The 17,828-nt window shown below is 47.4% G+C and overlaps 1 protein-coding gene across 1 annotated transcript in view; it reads left to right on the forward strand.

The window, feature by feature from the left end:
* The window catches only part of LOC142767864 (glutathione hydrolase-like YwrD proenzyme), an 80,333-nt gene that overhangs the window by 62,163 nt on the left and 342 nt on the right, over positions 1-17,828 (forward strand). The window contains exons 5-6 of the mRNA XM_075870112.1: positions 8,768-9,020; positions 16,227-16,395. Coding sequence (XP_075726227.1) covers positions 8,768-9,020; positions 16,227-16,395 — 422 coding nt within the window. The remainder of the gene's footprint in view (positions 1-8,767; positions 9,021-16,226; positions 16,396-17,828) is intronic.

A 17,828-nucleotide genomic window follows, 5' to 3' on the forward strand; every position in this document is an offset into this window, starting at 1 on the left:
TTAGCAAAGTTCGGCAACAGTGAGCTTATCTATCTATCTATCTATCTATCTATCTATCTATCTATCTATCTATCTATCTATCTATCTATCTATCTATCTATCTATCTATCTATCTATCTATCTATCTATCTATCTATCTATCTATCTATCTATCTATCTATCTATCTATCTATCTATCTATCTATCTATCTATCACTTTTAGCTCTCCAGGCCATTTCGATAATAGTATCAATACCAAACTTAGTATGGCATAACATGACTGTATGAAAACATATTTGACCAGTCATAACAAGGAAATCATGACATGTAAGTCATGAATGTCATGATTTACATTTCATGGTCCTGCAGCTCTTGCGGTTGTTTCGTTCACAAGTCATGTTGAAAAACTGGTATGGTATGACATAATTGCGTGGCGAACACAAGCAACAGACCCTAACATGACAGTCATGACATGCGTGTCATGTAACAACGTGAATATATGCCATGCTCATGATGCACTCGTGGCAGTTTCGCTAGCGTCACACATACCAAATTGGGTATTACGGTACGTGAATGAATGACGAAGGTTTATGACTGGTGCAAACATGATAATCATGAGATGCCAAAATAACAAAATAACTACATGCCACGCTCATGATATGCTGGAGGCCGTTTCGCTAGCTTCATTTGCCAAATTTGGTATTACGTCACATAGACAGAGGACGAAGGTATGTGACTGGTGCAAACACGGTAATCATGAGATGCGTGTCATGTGAGAACATGGCTGCATGCCGCCGTCAAGGCGCCAATACATTTCGACGTGACGTGGTGCGCGTGCTCACCGGCGTTCATTTCGTTGCGTCACGCCGGCGTTGCCACGCCAGGTGCAGGTCTTGCCATATATGCGCAGGCGCACGCACGCTTCGTTGCTGTGACGCATGCGCGTTTCAGCACGTCTGGCATACCTCCGTCACGAAAAGAAAAAGACGCAGTGTTGTCTGGGTAACGCATTGGTATGAAATGCAGCTTGTCGCATTTAGCGCCGGTTGCTGTCGGGCTGCGCCGACGGCCGCTGGTCGTGCCTGGCGTAAGAGAATGGGCCAAACCTCATAAGCGCGAAAATGCACGCGACAGCGACGAGCGACGCTATGAGCGACGAAACAGGGCGTTCGCGCGACGTGTCGCGTGCTCGTTTTCGCGTGATCGCTCGGTTCTCCAGATTTGCAAACCGTCGCTCATCGCCCGGAAGTGCTGGGCTCAAGCAGCCAATAGCGAAAAACCGGAAAAGACAAAGACTACATAGGTGCACGTGACCCTGCCCGAGTCACGTATGCGCAACAAGAAATAACGCAATGTTTATTATGCATGTGCATATAAAAAAGTGCTTCAAGGCAATAATAAACACTTTCCGTTTCATTACACAACAATATATCTTATTTTTAAATTGCATACCGCTCGATACGCGGTTTTCTTGGTGCCAGTAGACGGCCTCATGCCAGCTACAGTGGAATTCGCTCGCCGAAGCCGTCGCGTGAATGAGGTTTGCCTGCGCTAGCGACTGATCACGCGAAGACGATCTACGTCGCGTCGCTCGTCGCTGTCGCGTGCATTTTCGCGCTTATGAGGTTTGGCCCTATAGAGCGCTCGCGTTTCGCTAACGTAGCGTCGCTGTGCCCAGCGTGAGCACGTGTCAGCGCTACATTTGAGTAAATTGGGCCCTTTACGATGCGCTCGCGGCCGTTTTGCTTGCTTCATATGTATCAAATTTGGTGTTACGTGACGTCAATGGATGATGAATTATATTGCACGTCCAAACATGATAATCTAGACGCACGTGTCATGTAAGGACATGACAACATACCATGCTCTTAGCGTGCTTGCGGGCGTTTCGCTAGCTCTACATATACTGAATTTGATGTCACGTGACGTGAATAGATGACAAAGTAGGCGACACATTCAAACATGATAATCATGACACGGAAGTCATGTACGGCATCATTTACCTCCACCTCGTAACGTTGTGTTGATTTTAAAGTGACATATCAACCTTTGTCTTTCGTGCTTCGCATATCATCGATTCCCACTGTACGTGAGATGTGCCATTAAAAAAAACTGCTGGATAAGCACTGTATCTCCCATAGCGAAGCGCCGTGATTTTCGCAATGCTTCCTGGCTCTCAGGAATTTGGTTATTCGCCCTCGCTTGAGAAGATCGAAATGGCAGAGCGATTTTCGTCCAAACATCACTCTCGCAGGTGGCGTTCCTGCGGCAGTGAGTATCGTCGTGTGTTGCAGATTCCGCCACAGCGTTCTGCCTGGCCGTTTGTAGCAGGGTTAAACATTGGTGAGGTTGCAGCCTGTGTGCTGTTCGACGCACAGGACTGCTTCATCTCGTTGGAGACGAATGCTTTTCTGTTGTCGGACATGATCTTTCGGAGAATGCCGAACGTTGCAAAGAGGCTTTCGAGCACGTCCATAACAGCCGCGGACGTTGCTTGCGTCACGTGCTGGACTTACACCCCTTTGCGTGTGCGTCCACAACAACCAAGTGCGCCCGAGTAGTGGCCCCGCGAAGTCAACGTGCACCGTATTCCATGGTGTCTGAGTGTCACAGAACGAGCGCTAAAAACGGACGCGCCGCCAAATTCTTGCGATAACGCGCCCAGAGAGACGCGGCGAGGTCAACGAAAAAAAAAAGAAAAGAGAAAACAAGCATCCAAGGCTCCCCGGGCGCGCGACGCCTCTCCTCTCGGAAGCGTGGCTTCGCCGATGAACCTCCTCACCCCACAGCGGCGGCCGGGCAAGCGCTAGAAATTTCCAGAAGGAAAGGGGCGTGTATGCCGAGTTGAGTCATCTGTCGGGGACGGCCCCCGTACAGTCTCGCGCCTCTCCCCAGCCTCCGCTGCGCATCGCGCCGACGAAATGAGGAGAACTTTCTGGAATGTCGCGCGGAAGGTATTTAACCGAGCAGCGGAGACGAGAGATCAGGAGAAGACGGAAGTTGCGCCAGAGTGCGAAGGGATCCCGCCGTGTAGTCCGCGAAGGTTTTGTCCGTAGGGACGAAGCAGGAGATGAAGAGGATTTCCACCTGAGGGGTGAAGGCCTGAGCTACAGGCAAGAGAGTGTGTTTACCGCTATCGAGCGAAGACGCGTGGCGACAGCTGCGTGTGTGAAGCCGACGTGCTCGGGCGAAGAAGTTTGGAGCTTGGAGAGTGGCCAATTGAAGACGCGAGGTTTCCTGGAAGAGAAACTTCGAGGGCGCGGAACGACAACAACGCTAGACTTTGAGTGAGTGATTCTCGGAAGAGTATCATTCAGACTTTTGTTCCAAGGACTTTGGAATGAATAGGTTTTATATCTCTTTAGTCTTTAAGTGTCTTGGTTGTTCAATGCATGCGACTGCATTGTAGTGCGTATTGTTGTCTGTGTCCGTTGTTTCAAGTGTGGTTGATTGTACCGTGTAGTACGTTGTTTGTTTGGTGACGTATTGTATGTAACTATTGTGGAGTGTGCATTCTTGTGTATTGTTTTCGATCTGCCATTTTTGAGAATATAGTATTTGTTTTGTTTATCAACTCTCGGCTCTGACTTGTTCTTTGGGCCACAGCCGGCGTCCGCTAGCGCGCCAAAAAGGACCACTTCTAAATTGTCCACGCTTTCGTGGTGCGGTTCGGAGGGCCAATACTTCGGCCGTTGGAATTAGCCCGGCGATCGCCTCCCTAATTCACGGGACTGGTGTGACACTGGGGATGGTCCCCGGTGGGACCATCTCCGGACCCTGTTCCTGTGTGCGTTGATTGGCATTCACAGCACTGTCGCAGCGCTTGCTCGATCACCTTGTCGATTTTGGGCCACCATACGTAGCTCCTTGCACACTTCTTCATGGCTACCACGCCTCTGTGAGCAGCATGCAGAAGTGCCAGAGCATGGGATTGTGCTGAGTTCAGTATGATCCCTCGAGATTCTAGTGTGATGCACTCGCGATGAAATGCTAGTGCGGTCGCTTGTCGACGGTAAGGAGCAAACTAATCTGCAGTGCATTTCTGCACTGCGCCATCCTGCAGCGTACATTGCACAACTTCTGCAGAATACCCTCCTCTGTCAGGCATGCTATCTCGGTAGAAGTCAATGGGGGTCTCGATAAAGCTTCTAACAATACTACGTCGCCTGGAGGGCAAGGTTAATCGAGACGTTCTTGTAATGGTAATCAGCTCAACTCATCCGCGTCTTGATGGTTCTTGCCATGTACGCGTAGCATAGTCACGACCGTCTCCATGCCGGACGCAATTCAGGTGTTGAGCTCCTAAAGAGCCCCGTCTGGTGAGTCCTCCCGAGTCGTCACTGGTGCCGAGGCAGCTGTCGAAGTTCCTTGTCGGGAATATCCGATGCTATCGCTCGTCCTTGCCTGTTTCCGCCTTTTCAGGCAGACCTTTTCAATATGTCCACGTCTATTGCAGTAGCTGAAAGAGACTGTCTGGAACTTGCAAGCGTCTGGCTTATTTTGCGCATTACAACGCCAACAGCGTTGTTTCTTCTATTGAGCAGAGGTACTCGAGTGACCTTGGTTGTCTATCTTCCAGTACTTGTGCAGGATTCGAGAATTTTTTTCATTCGATTTTCACGTTCTTCTGGTCTTCGGCGGCCTTTGCAAGTAGAAGTGCGAGGTCGAAAGCTTTTTTGAACATGAAGTCCCTCTCTGCGAACAACCATTGCTATACCAGGGCGTTCCGAAAACCGCCAACAAAACGATCCCGCAGCATGACGACCATAAGCAGTATTGTCGAAAACGCCGCAGTGTCAGCGCTTGTCCGAAAATTGCAATCTGCCGCGAGCTTCTTGAGCACCGTGATGTAATCACTTACCGTTTCGTCGTGCCGTTGTCACGTCACTGCAGTCGTGCCCTGCAGAACTCTTCAGGCGGTTGTGCATCGAAGGGAGACTTGAGCATCTCGATTATGTCCTCGTAGCTCAATTTATTGGGCTGCTTGGGCTGAACAAGGGCGCAGGCGATGTCACGGGTCTGTTTCCAGCACGGTATAGGCAAATGACCACGTTTCTTTGGTGCGTCTGCAATGTCGTTAGCCTTGAAGAAGAACTCTAGCCTACCATGCCGGGATCTCCTGGAGTCGGAGTTGCCACTTAATTCGCGTAGCCGACTAAAGGCAGGCGTCGCCATTTCATTTCCTTGACGCCGGTAGAGTGCTGATGAATCCACTCTTCCCCATCTCCAGCTGTTACGTCTGTACAGCCACCTAGAAAATTTATTAAACACAGGAAATGGAAACAAGTTCAAAAGCAGGTCTCAGGCGTTGGAGTCACTCCTGGCCAGCGTTGTTGTTAATGTTGTTGTTTTTGTTGTTGTTGTTGTTGTTTCCCTCTGCAAATGGCTCGTACACAAAGACGGGGATTGACCGATTATTGGGTGAATTTGCCCAACGGCTTGCGCTCGGGCCACAGCGCCAGTCCAGTCGCGCGCAGACTTCATTGTTGTCGTCTTCTATGGCGGCATGTCAACAGAAGCATCCGTGGCTATTATGTATTGCAAGCAGAAGTAATATTCTATTGTGTTTTTTTATAAAAACTTGTGAGAATGAAATTTCGATTTTGAGTGAAAATTGTCATCATATACTGCTGTGACAGTCAGATATGAACTATTAGTTGCAATGACCACTCTAATCCAATGCTCAAACTAATTGTTTCCAGTGTCCTTTGTACAGAAATAATTTGTGGAGTGTGAAACCACGCACAATGCGCGAAAAAGAAGAAATCTGGTTCACATATTAATACATACCCTGATCTTTGTATTGGTAAGGTACAAACATTTAGCAATGCTAGTATAGTTATTACGCGAAAATTTTCTATGCATTTCTTCGTAATTTTTTGGAAAAGAGTGGTACTCGCTACACCCGTGCATAAATGTTGTAACGAATGGCTGATAATTCCTTCTGTGACAACATTGTAGCTGGAAACATTACAGCACATCTTCCGCGACTACCCTCGCTACAATGCGCACAGAAAATTTCTTGCAGTAGCGCTAGCCCGCATAAATCGCAGACCGGTGACGGCAGACACCACTTGAAATGTCGTCCAGAGTTTATCGCGTGTGAAGGCGACGCAAGCAGTTCTCAGCTTCTTGAAGGCAACGAACTTGAAGCGGTGTTTACATACTAATAGTGTTAAGGTTACTGCGACACGTGACTGAGTGCGCGTGCTCTGCTCTCTTTTTCTCTCCCTATCTTTCAAACTCCCTCGTCCCTGCTCCCAGTGTAGGGTAGCATAGTAGTCGCTCTAAAATAATTCAATACCTTTACCTTTCCTTTTGCTCCAGGTTCCTGTCCTCGTTGGCTTTCGGTTGTTCTAAAACGCTTTATTATAATAACACGACACTTTCGCTGACATCAAATCTGTCCAGGGTCAGTATGGAACAAACTTTTCTAGCGCAGGCTTGGCTCAGTTGTAGAACACTAGGCTGGTACGCAGAAGACCCTGGTTTGGATCCTATCATGTTCTTGGTGTTGCTAAATACGAAGTGCTTTTCTTATTTCTCGTGATAGTGGTTATGAACACCGGCGGCGACGGGTAACTACAGCGAACGCGAACCTTGTGATGTCATGAAAGCTTTCGCTGTAAAAATAGCGACGCAGTGGTCGAGCTTGGCATGACTCTCCCAACGTGGAAGTGGTCCGCTGCACTTTGAGTCCTGCACCCCAGGACTTACAGTAAAGTTTTGCAAACATCCATTAGTGCCATCTTAATTCATTCCGTGTTTTCGATTCACGCTTACCCCACGAAAACTCATGGTTGGCCAACAGTGTAGGTACGACGAAGGTTGCGTTCTTCTCAATTCTGGCAGTGGCATTCCATATTCTAAAATGCCGCCAGTAGACGACTTTGCCCAAGTTCAACGTCCATTTCGTGATATCTCTCCTCACTGTCACACCAATATCTTCGATAGCGCTCTCACCATTAACTACTACAGCTACCGCAATTATCTATCACGAAAAAGGGTTGTTTATTGATTGATATTTGTTGTCGGAATGATGTATCACTAAGCGTCGACGCGGGTGCGTTCACGTTAAACGGTCCTATGAGTCACTGCAGCACCTATACTTAAAGTCTAGCCGATACAAATAACAATAACGAGACGCGGTCAGTCAAAATTGAACACGATGCGCGTGTCTCCCCCATGCATCATTGTAGCTGGGCTACACTGGAGACGCGTGCGCGCGTCGTTTTTCGGTAGGCTCCTAACAGCCAATGTCAACGAATTCTATACAGAGCTGTGGAAGAAACGCAGTTCATCTGGTCGGTGTACGGAGCACATTGTGTACCATCTTTTACATCAATGTGCAGGGAACAATAAATTCTTCCTTGTGAACGTTTCACGTTCGTGTTATAGCGATTCGCATGACGAAGGGATCAGCACCAGTTTTGTTAGCCTTCAATGTTCTTATTTTTGCGTGGCGGCTGAGCGCGTTGGATCTGATTGTTTGTAGGCGTTTTGTGCTGCTTTAATCTCCAGCATCCATCACACACGAGGACCCAACACCATACACCATGAGGCACCTTATCCGGTACCCTAATGTGCAGTAATTATTGATCGTGGAATCCAATATTTCCCATAGTTGACATATCTTCAATAGGTTTATCTCAGAATAAGGCCCCATAAGAGATTACACAATAATCTGTGAAGAGCATAGAAGTTGGCGCTGCAGTAGAAGTGCTCATCGAAAAATGAAGCATGTCAAGCAATCGGATCTAGGACGCACCGTCACGTTTCATTTTAAAATTCGAAGCGTAGGAGTTTTAGAAACATCTGAGCGTTTGTCTTGCGTTTGAAAAAAAAAACAAGCAAACGAAAAACTACCCGTATGAACCACGATGCTTCTAAATAAATATAGAACCTCATAAAAGCGGCCTGAACTAAGCTGCGCTGGGCAAATGACACAGGACCATTACAGAACCAGCAAGAACCTCTCAATTGTTCTTTTCTTTTTCCATTACCTTGCCACCAGAGCCCTCCTGCCAATACTTTTCTTCCCTTAGAAAAGCTTAATACGGAAACCTATGGCATTTGCAATCCATATGTACTAAAGACACGAGCTTTTTTTTAGGTCCCCCTATGTCTCTGAACTGAATAATGAAAAATGTCTATGATACAGCTGGCATGTATTGTATCAGTCCAACACATTTTGTGAAATCGGCTAAAAAACAAAGTACTGGATAATGTCGGAGAATCGTAGGCGTCAGAATAATGTACCCAGAAAAAAACCAAACCTTAAAATTGGCGTAATGCTTATTAATAGAGGCTGCATCTGGGACATTGATTCGCGGTATCTAAAATACGCATTGAAGTTGCCTGGATTCTTGAAGCAGAACAGTGTATGGTGGAAGGACTTCTGAATCTGGCGGTCCAGGTCAGCTCGTCGGCTGAAATTCAGGTCTGTTATATGTAGGTGGTATATGGAGGTCTTTGAGAATGTGGATACTTTTTGAAGCCAGGTAGTAGCGTTTCAAAAACCTACCAAGACACTGAACAAGGTATTGCTTATTGTTGCATCATTAACGTAAATGGCGGTACTTAGGAGTTACACGATCGTAGGGGTAAGTACAAGTGAAATTGCAAGGGAATTGACAACAGTCCAATGATTGCTATTTTATAGTACTTGGTTGATATACAGAAGTTACCGGGAGCCTATTTCAAGGGACAGCGAAAATTGTGTCGTCAGTTGTTCAAGAACAATGAAGAATTGTAAAATATGGCTGAGCGAAGTCATTTTTTGTCGCAGGAGCTCGGCAAACATGGGCCACAGGTGGTGTACGAGGGTGCCGTGGCTAAAGATATTGCAGAAGCTGTGCACCAGGCGGGTGGGGTTATGTCCACCCAGGATCTTTCCGACCACATGAACTCTACGGAGCCGCTCGAGATTGAGCCCGTGTCAACCACGTACCGAGACGTTGCAGTCCACACGACACCACTTCCTACGCAAGGCGCTGTTCTTCTCCAGGTCCTGAATATCCTTGACCGAGTTGGACTAAAAGGTATGCTGTGTCTAAATCACCCCAGCAACAATGCAAAAGAATGCTTGAAATTTCGCTTGTGGAGACGCATGGTCGTTTAAAAAAGTTCGAAGTGCGCAAAACTGAAAGCGAAGGCAAGCTCTTGTTCGTTTGGTCAAGTCTGTGTAGGACATACAGTATCAAGGACAGTCGCTTTATGAAGCGAGCAGGACAAATTATGAAGCACGACTTGTCAAGTAAGGCAAGGGCTGTAAATTGTTTTGAGTCGATATGCTTCAGAGCAAAATTTTAGTTGATGTTATACGTGAAAATTAAGAGTTCGAGTAAAACTCAAGCAAAAGAGAGAGTTGGGCAAGTTGGCTTGTGTCTATAATAAAATAGTGCCGAGACGCATAACAAAGGAAGACTAATCAAAACGAGAGTTATTAACAACACGAATATTACTAAACAACCTGACTAAACAAGACGAGTGCTTGTTTAGTTTTCTTTCTAATATGCTTTTGTACTGTTTCAATATGAACGAATATAAGTAACCTGATCGGGAAAAATCATGGTCAAAAGGTGAAAGGAAGATGACACCAAAAAAGAAAGACCATAAATAAGAGCTTGCTGCTGTGCTAAGAGGGCCCTGTTCGCAATTTTCTGAATGATTTAAAGATTGTGAACAAGACCCACATGCGGGAGCGGAAGCGCCTGTAATTTTTAATGGGTTTGTTTGTTTTTGAGCAGCACCGTCCTTTCACTCTTTGATCGGACATTACAGAAGGGAAGTTCCAGTTTAACTGGTAGCCTTGTAGTCGTTTAACAGAAAACTAAAGCCTGAAATGATGACACATGTTTTAACACCAGCCGCCACTGAAGCCAAGGTGCCCTCAAGTAGTCTCGCATTGTTCAAGACATCAGCTGCGCTGAAGAAAACATGACCACTTTTTGTAACGTTGGCTGCACTGAACCCGTATTCATGTATATCCATTACCTTGCAGTCGAGGCATCGCGGACCGTGTACAACAGCAGAAGCATAGCAGCTAAGTTCTTAAATTGTTAAAAATCAACAATGAGAGTTTGACTCAACCATTTCGCCTCCCCCGAAGTGGGACAACCATGGCCGGATTGAGGCGTGTCTTTCGCAACAGCAGTACAGCACCGTACCCAAATTGCAAGAGTGGTGACCTATAGTGCTGTGATCCTTCTAGCGACTGATACATAGTGTGCAATCGTTCAACCATGCCATGACGTCATACTGCATGTAATATTTTTGACAAGCAAATATTCTATGAAACAATGACAGAAGAATAATATTGTTACGGTTGAGTTAAAGAATAGGTGGATTTATTTACAGGGTGAGGATGAAGTTCGGCAGTCGTGGTAAAGATGGAGTCCTGAGGCCACACCAGACAACGTCGTCTTCCTCTTCTACCTCCCCTGCACATACTACAGCCCGGCTCATACCGTAGCAATCCCCCGTTCACAGATGAAGCCCGCTGGGCAAGTTTATGTCGCTAGAGGGATGAAACTTCTTGAGGCGAGCCACGTGCACCAACTGCGTTCGATTTGACCGACGAGAAGGTGTCGTCAAGCGTGCCACAACGTACCTCTAGTCAGTCAAGCGATCTACAATGACGTAGGGGCCTGTGTACTGCGGTAAAAACTTCTGACATAAACCAGGTTTTCGTTGGGGGGTCCACAACCACACGAACTCACCTTTGCGGAATGAAATGGCATCATGGCGTTGATCGTATCGTTGCTTGGAGCGATCTTGTGATGCCAGTGTTCGCAAGCGAGCAATTTGGTGGGCTTCTTCAGCCCGGAATAATGTTTCGGCCACGGACTCATCAGCATGTAGCTTAAATGGGAGGATTGTATGAAAGGAGCTGCGTGGTGATCGAGTCTAGAGCAGGTAGAAGGGCGTGAAGTCCGTGGTCTCGTGCTTCGCTGTACTGTAGCCATAAGTAATAAATGGTAAGATCTTATCCCAGTTTTTGTGATCGGACGCGACGTACATTGCGAGCATGTTAGTAAGAGTTCGATTGGTACGTTCTACAAGACCATTCGTCTGGGGATGGTATGGTGTCGAATGTCTGAACTGTCAAGTGCAGAGGCGAAACAATTCTTTCTCAGCGTCCGCGATGAATTGGCGACCACGGTCACTGATGGTTACTTGAGGTGGACCATGGCGTAGAACAACGGAGCGTAACAAAAAGGCAGCGACGCCATTAGCTGTAGAAGATGGTATCGCAGCGGTTTCGGCGTATCTCGTAAGGTGGTCTACGCACACTATTATCCAGCGGTTGTTGTTCGAAGATCGCGGAAACGGGCCCAATAGGCCGATGCCCACTGGCTCGAAAGGCGTAGTAGGCGGTTCTACGGGATGAAGAAGGCTGTGCGGTGCACTGGTAGGTCGTTTGTAGCGCTGGCAATTCTCGCAGCTCGAAACGCATTGTTTTGTAAAATCTCGCATTCGGGGCCAGTAAAAACGCTGCTGCACTCGATGCAGGGTGGGAATGAACCCAAGGTATCCTGACGTTGGATCATCGTGCATAGTACGGAGAACGTCGCATCGAACACTTTGAGGTACAACCAGTAAATAACGTGCGCCGGTTGCTGAGTAATGCGTTTTGCACAACAGTCCATCACGAATTCGAAAGCGACCACTGCCTTTGAGATTCCGAGCGTCAACGAACAATGGGTCTAAAGATAAATCATTCATCTCGTTTGAAAATATTGGCGTCAGGAAACGTGTGAGAGACCGCAGCAAAACAGATGTCAAAGGTATCTGCACTGTCCTCCGTCGTGGTCATAGGTAGGCGAGAAAGGCAATCAGCGTCCGAATGACGTCGTCCACTTCTGTACGAAATGCTGAAGTCAAATTCTTGAAGGCGTGAAGCCCATCGAGCAAGGCGGCTAGAAGGGTCTCGGAGGGTAACAAGCCAACATAATGAATGATGGTCTATCACAATCGTAAATGGACGACCGTAGAGGTAACATCGAAACTTCTGAATGGCGAATACAGCCGCTAAACACCGTATAATTCATTTCAGCCTTGCTTAGAGATCGACTCATATAAGCAACAGCATGCTCTGCATTATCATGGCGCTGAACAAGCACACCTCTGATGCCAATTCCACTTATGTCACTGTGCCCTTCTGTAGGAGCAGAAGGATCGAAATGACGAAGAAGTGGCTCAGATGTAAGTAGAAATTTCAGTTCAGAAAAGGCGCGATCACAATCAGGTGTCCATTTGAATGGGCTGTCTTTTCACAATAAGCTCGTCACAATAAGCTCGTGGGTGTACTACGTCCACGAATCGGGGCACAAAGCGGCGAAAATGGGAGCATAGGCCCAAGAAGCTGCAAAGTTCCTTCAGTGTCTGGGGTGGTTTGAATGGGCCGACTGCTTCGATTTTGCGGGGATACGGCCTGACACCGTCTTTGTGAACTACGTGACCGAGGACTAAAGCTTGTTGTTCACCAAACCGGCACTTCTTAGAGTTCAAAATCAAGCCAGCCTTTCCGACACAGTATAAGACAAGGCTTAAACGGACGTTGTGCTCTTCGAAGGTACGCCCAAAAATGACGACGTCATCCAGGTAGCATAAGCACACCTCCCATTTAAGACCACGAAGGACAGAGTCCATAAACCTTTCAAAAGTGGCGGAACGTTGCAAAGACCAAATGGCATCACATTGAATTGGTACAGTCCATCAGGCGTCACAAATGCGGTCTTCTCCTTGTCTGAAGGGTGCATAGGTATCTGCCAATATCCTGATTGTAGGTCTGTTGAAGAAAAGTACGAAGCCGAGTGTAAGCAGTCAATAACATCGTCAATTCTAGGCAGCAGATATACATCTTTTTTGGTCACGGCGTTGAGTCTTCTGTAATCAACGCAGAATCGCCAGGTACCATCTTTCTTCTTAACCAAGATGACCGGTGCTGCCCACGGGCTACACGACTCTTCAATAACACCCTTCTTCAGCATTACCTGAACCTGGTCGGCAATAACGTTTCGTTCTGAAGACTACACTCGGTAAGGCTTTTGTCGGATCTGATGGGCAGTGCTGGTGTCAATCCTATGGTGAGCACGAGAACATGGTAAAGGTAGTGGCTTCTCCTCTTGGCAAAAGTCAAACACAGAAGCATGTCGCCTCAACGATTGGCGTAACGTCTGCTGCTCGTGTGACCGCAAAGTGGCGCCAATCATGCCTAGGATCTGCGACTCGTAAGAGCAACTGCGCTTGCCAGAGACTGTACTTTTCTCGCTTTCATCGTTCTTAACCACCGCTACAGAACCTTCTGTGGAACCATCGAAGACGCCATGCTTCATTTCTCGAGGGAGCAAAACCAGCATTGGTGAACAGTTCAGTGCCCACAGAAAGGTTGCTCATTCATCAACAGATACCAAACTACGAGGGACGAGTATACCTTTCTTAGCACATTGAACGATGGCAGGTTCAACGATGGCGTCAAAAGATGTGGCAGATTCTGGGGTGAACACCGCAACTGACCTCATTGACCATGGCGGCGCTGTCAGCTCATCGGAAACAATCAGAGCATCCTTCGTGGCCTCCGGCGCCTCATCGACGAGGGCAGGAACAATGTCACCGCTGACGAAAAGTTCACCGCTTCTACAGTCGACGAAAGAACCACATCCTTGGAGAAAGTCAAGACCGAGAATCACATCGTGGGTACAATGTCGCAGCACAAGAAACTCTGTTGGGAACACCTTTCCTGCCAATAAGACATTGACGGCACAAACTCAAAGAGGATGAAGTACTTCCCACCAACACCACGAAACCTTGTTGATTCGCCCCAAGTAAAGATAACTTTGCGGCCAATGCGACTTTTGAAAGAAAGACTCATAACTGATATCGTAGCACCAGTGTCCACCAAAGCACTTGTACAAAAGCCTTCTATTTCCCCACGTATCTTGTTCTTGGACATTATAACTGGCGGAGGCATCTGAGGCAAATCCTGTTCTGCGACCTCACCTCCATCGGTTGCGCTGGCTAGTTTCCCGCGGCGGCGGTGATGACAGGCGTCGTCCCGGCGAAGGGGAACAATGCAGTCGGCCAGATGAAGGCGTCAAACTACGGTCAGAAGCGGGAGAACTGCCACGGTGATTTCCCCGCCGTGAGGTACTCCTGCAATAGGCGAGCCAATGACCGTTGTTGTGACCAGTGCCCACTGGCGGAAACTCTGATGGGGAACGATATCGGGATGTTTGCTCTCTCTGTCGACGACAGAACCGAGCTATATGCCCGGCGATACCGCAACGGTAGCACACAGGGGCTTGACGGTATGCGTTGTACTCCTGGAAGGCATTGCGCTGACGTGGTGGTGGTACGGGTGCATCTTCGTTCGGGTCGTGTTAGGTGTTGGCTAGCTGATGGGGGTAACTGAAGCGGTCTTCGTACCTCGGTAGCGGGTAGTTATTGCGCTGTGACCTCGGTGGTGAGGGTGGCCTGTAGTTGCAGTCATCGATGCCTGCTGTGGCAATTGACACGGGGAGGCAAGAGGAAGGCAGTGCGGGTGTAGCTTCGTACGGCGTCGGGCGAGCGTGTCGAGTGAGCTCTTCTCGAACAATCTGGCGTACTGTCAGCGCGAGATCAAGCGGCGTGTATTTGTCAACACTTGCCACGGTGGTTACATTCGGTAGGCGACCGAACTTGGGGGTGATACGTCGCATCTTCAGGGTCTCGAATGTGTGACAATGGCTTATGACGTCGGTCACCGTAGCAAGGCTGTCTTTGCTGATGAGGAACTGATACACGTCCTCGGCAATGCCCTTCAACAGGTGGCCAACTTAGTCTTCCTCTGACATAGAAGGTTTGACAATCTTGCAGAGCTTCAAGATTGCCTCGACATAGGTCGTGCACGTCTCTCCTGGGATCTGAGCTTTCTGCAGTAACGTTTGTTCTGCCTGCTTTCTTTTAGCTACGGAGTCTCCGAAGCACGGTCTTATTTCAGAAACGAAGCTATCCCATGATGTGAGGGCATCTTCGTGGTTCTCGTAGCGCACGAGTGCTTTGTCCGTTAAGAAAAATACTACATTGGTCAGATGGGTCACCGCATCCCACTGGTAGTATTTGCTCACCCGTTTGTAGTGTGTGAGCCAGGCATCCACGTTCTCGCCAGATTCGCCACCGAATGTGTGAGGCACTAGCAGATCCTGACGCAACCAGGGACCAGCCGCACGCGAACCTGGTACTAGCGGTGCTGCTGGGACTGGTAGAAGGTCTGCAGCTGCGGGGATCCGGTTTCCTTCTTCGCCGTGAGACATCTCAGCTGCCAGTGGTAACGGGGGCAGTCAAGCAAGACGGTGGATTCGTCGTAGATCAGGCGCTTGAAGCGTCGTGTCTTGGTTGATTACCCAGCGCCTTCACCACAAAAGTGTTACGGTTGAATTAAAGGATAGGTAGATTTATTTACAGGGTGAGGATGAAGTTCGGCAGTCGTGGTAAAGATGGAGTACTCAGGCCGCACCAGACAACGTCGTCTTCCTCTTCTACCTCCCCGGCACATACTACAGCCCGGCTCATACCGTAGCATTAAACTAGGCTGACATATCATTGCAAAGCACAGCTTATACAGCTAAAAGTAAAAAAAATACATAAGAAGTAACAGTTTATAGTGTCACGAGTCCTATGAAGTATTATTTGTTTTAATAAATCGCCAAGAAGCTGGTTTTTTAAAAGGGCGTCCGTCGGGACTAATATATAGACGTAGGTCTTCAACTTCTCGCTCACCTTCACCCTGAGGGATCGGCCGAGAGTTGGGCAGCTTAGTAAAATTCTATTTATGAAAGTTGTTCATCAAATCTTGAGCGTAGAACACGCGCGCCCCCCTCTCTCTTTCTAGGGCGAGAGCAGCTCTGGCCTTCGGCCTATTATACGCAGGTGACATTATTTCCGAGATGGCGACCGCGCAAGCGGAGAGTGGTAAGTTAGCCGAAGAGATAACTAGAAGAATCTGTTATACTGAGCTTTGTCGCCATTGACGTTGTTTATCGACTATGGAGCGCACCAGAGCATCGACAACGGTCACATAAATTGATGCTGTATGGTGTTTTGTACTTAAGGTGCAGCCAATTATTAGGACATAAAAAACACTGCAGAAATTGCTATCGAAACGCTGCTGAGCAGCACCACCTCGTTTGGTACAATCGCGGATAACCCGTATTTATTTTGGCAAAAAAAGGTAGTTTGTTCAATGAAGCCCTTGTTTTATGCAGGTTCACAGCACATTTCTGGGCAGTTCGAGCACGTCGTCATCGAAGCACTTCGGTGTGCTATGAGTGACGGGCTGCGATACATTGGAGACAGCAGCGCAGGGGGTTCGCTCGAAGAGATGCTGTCACAGAAGCGTGCGGGAGAGTGCGCGGATACGATCAAACTTGACAGGTGTGGATATTTGCGTACTAATGCACAACATTTCACCACGCCAAAATAAATATGTGGCAGAGCTATCAGTACTTCATCAAAAGCTGGCATAAAGATGAAAAGAGGAGGCGATCACTTCTGTCTAAGTGTAATTACTGTCATGGAAACAGACGCTGTCAGTGAAGCTGTGAGTTTTGGATGAACATATTGAGCAGATTGCATCTGATAGTTTTGTTGCGAGAAATCACTATTGGCACTTCGGTAATTCTCAGCGGGGTGCATTAGGGCTCGTGTATGTCAAGGATGACATGCAATTCACTATGCTGGTTAAACTGAGTGTCAAACTGAACAAACTAAATGGTTGCGGTTCACAAGCAGATGCTTGTGAACCGCGAGCTTGTGAACCACGACCTTGTGGAAGAGTTGTCTCTCAAGTCATTCTATAACATCCATAGACTATAACAAAATCATCAATGGACTTGAAAATACATGACTCTTGCATGGGCATGAGGTGCTGTTTCAACAGTGTCTAATTTACCTAAAATTATTTCAATTAAGGTGACAACCGTTCATGATGCTATGAAGACACCACCTTTCGGTAACAAGACTATCCATTTATACTCTGAATAAGTGGCATTAAGTGTTATGCTTAGTAGCTTTGAAAACGACCCTGCGGCTGTGCCGGTAAGCTTTCGGTGTGTCACCGCCTCATAGCTGTCACTGCATTACCCTAACTTTTCAAGAAGAGAATCTTGTTCTATCCTATAGAAAATACTTTTTATGTCAACAAAAGAGGCATTTGCCTGCTTTGTTTTATTTTCTGCAAATAAATATGAAATATTCATCAGAAGTATTTACTTTGAAGAAAATATTTCCCAAGAATTTGTACTTGCTACTGTAGGTACACAGAAAAAAGTGCCGCCATATCCACGAAGTGAATGATGATGAGTGGGCGAAGCTCTGGAGGAAAACCTGGTAAACCATGGATCTTCCGTACATTTTGCCCACTCGATTTTATTACAATGCTCCCGCCTAGCGTACGTCGCTGCACTAAATCGAACGATTGCCTTCCACCAATGACACCTGCCATATGTGACATCATTCCTATTTTATAACATCTCGCATCTTTCATCATCAACTACAAGTGCCGCCGTCTAGTTTATAACATCTTGCATCTTTTCATCATCAAATACAAGTACCGCCATCTAGTGAACACTGCAAGAACTAAACGAGAGGTGGCTACATACAAGGGACGCTACCGCCATCTAGTGAACACTGCAAGAACTAAACGAGAGGTGGCTACATACAGGGGACGCACAGCCCACGCCCTAAGGAGCTTCGCCCCTAAAAGTTTACTGCACTGATATGTTCACCCACACGATCACGCGCTGAGTACATCCAAGCTTACCGATCTTCGCTGCAGATTATGAAATTTGGATGCATAAGTAAACTTG

This window comes from Rhipicephalus microplus, chromosome 7 (genome assembly GCF_043290135.1).
Source record: "Rhipicephalus microplus isolate Deutch F79 chromosome 7, USDA_Rmic, whole genome shotgun sequence".
Classification (NCBI taxonomy): Eukaryota; Metazoa; Arthropoda; class Arachnida; order Ixodida; family Ixodidae; genus Rhipicephalus; species Rhipicephalus microplus.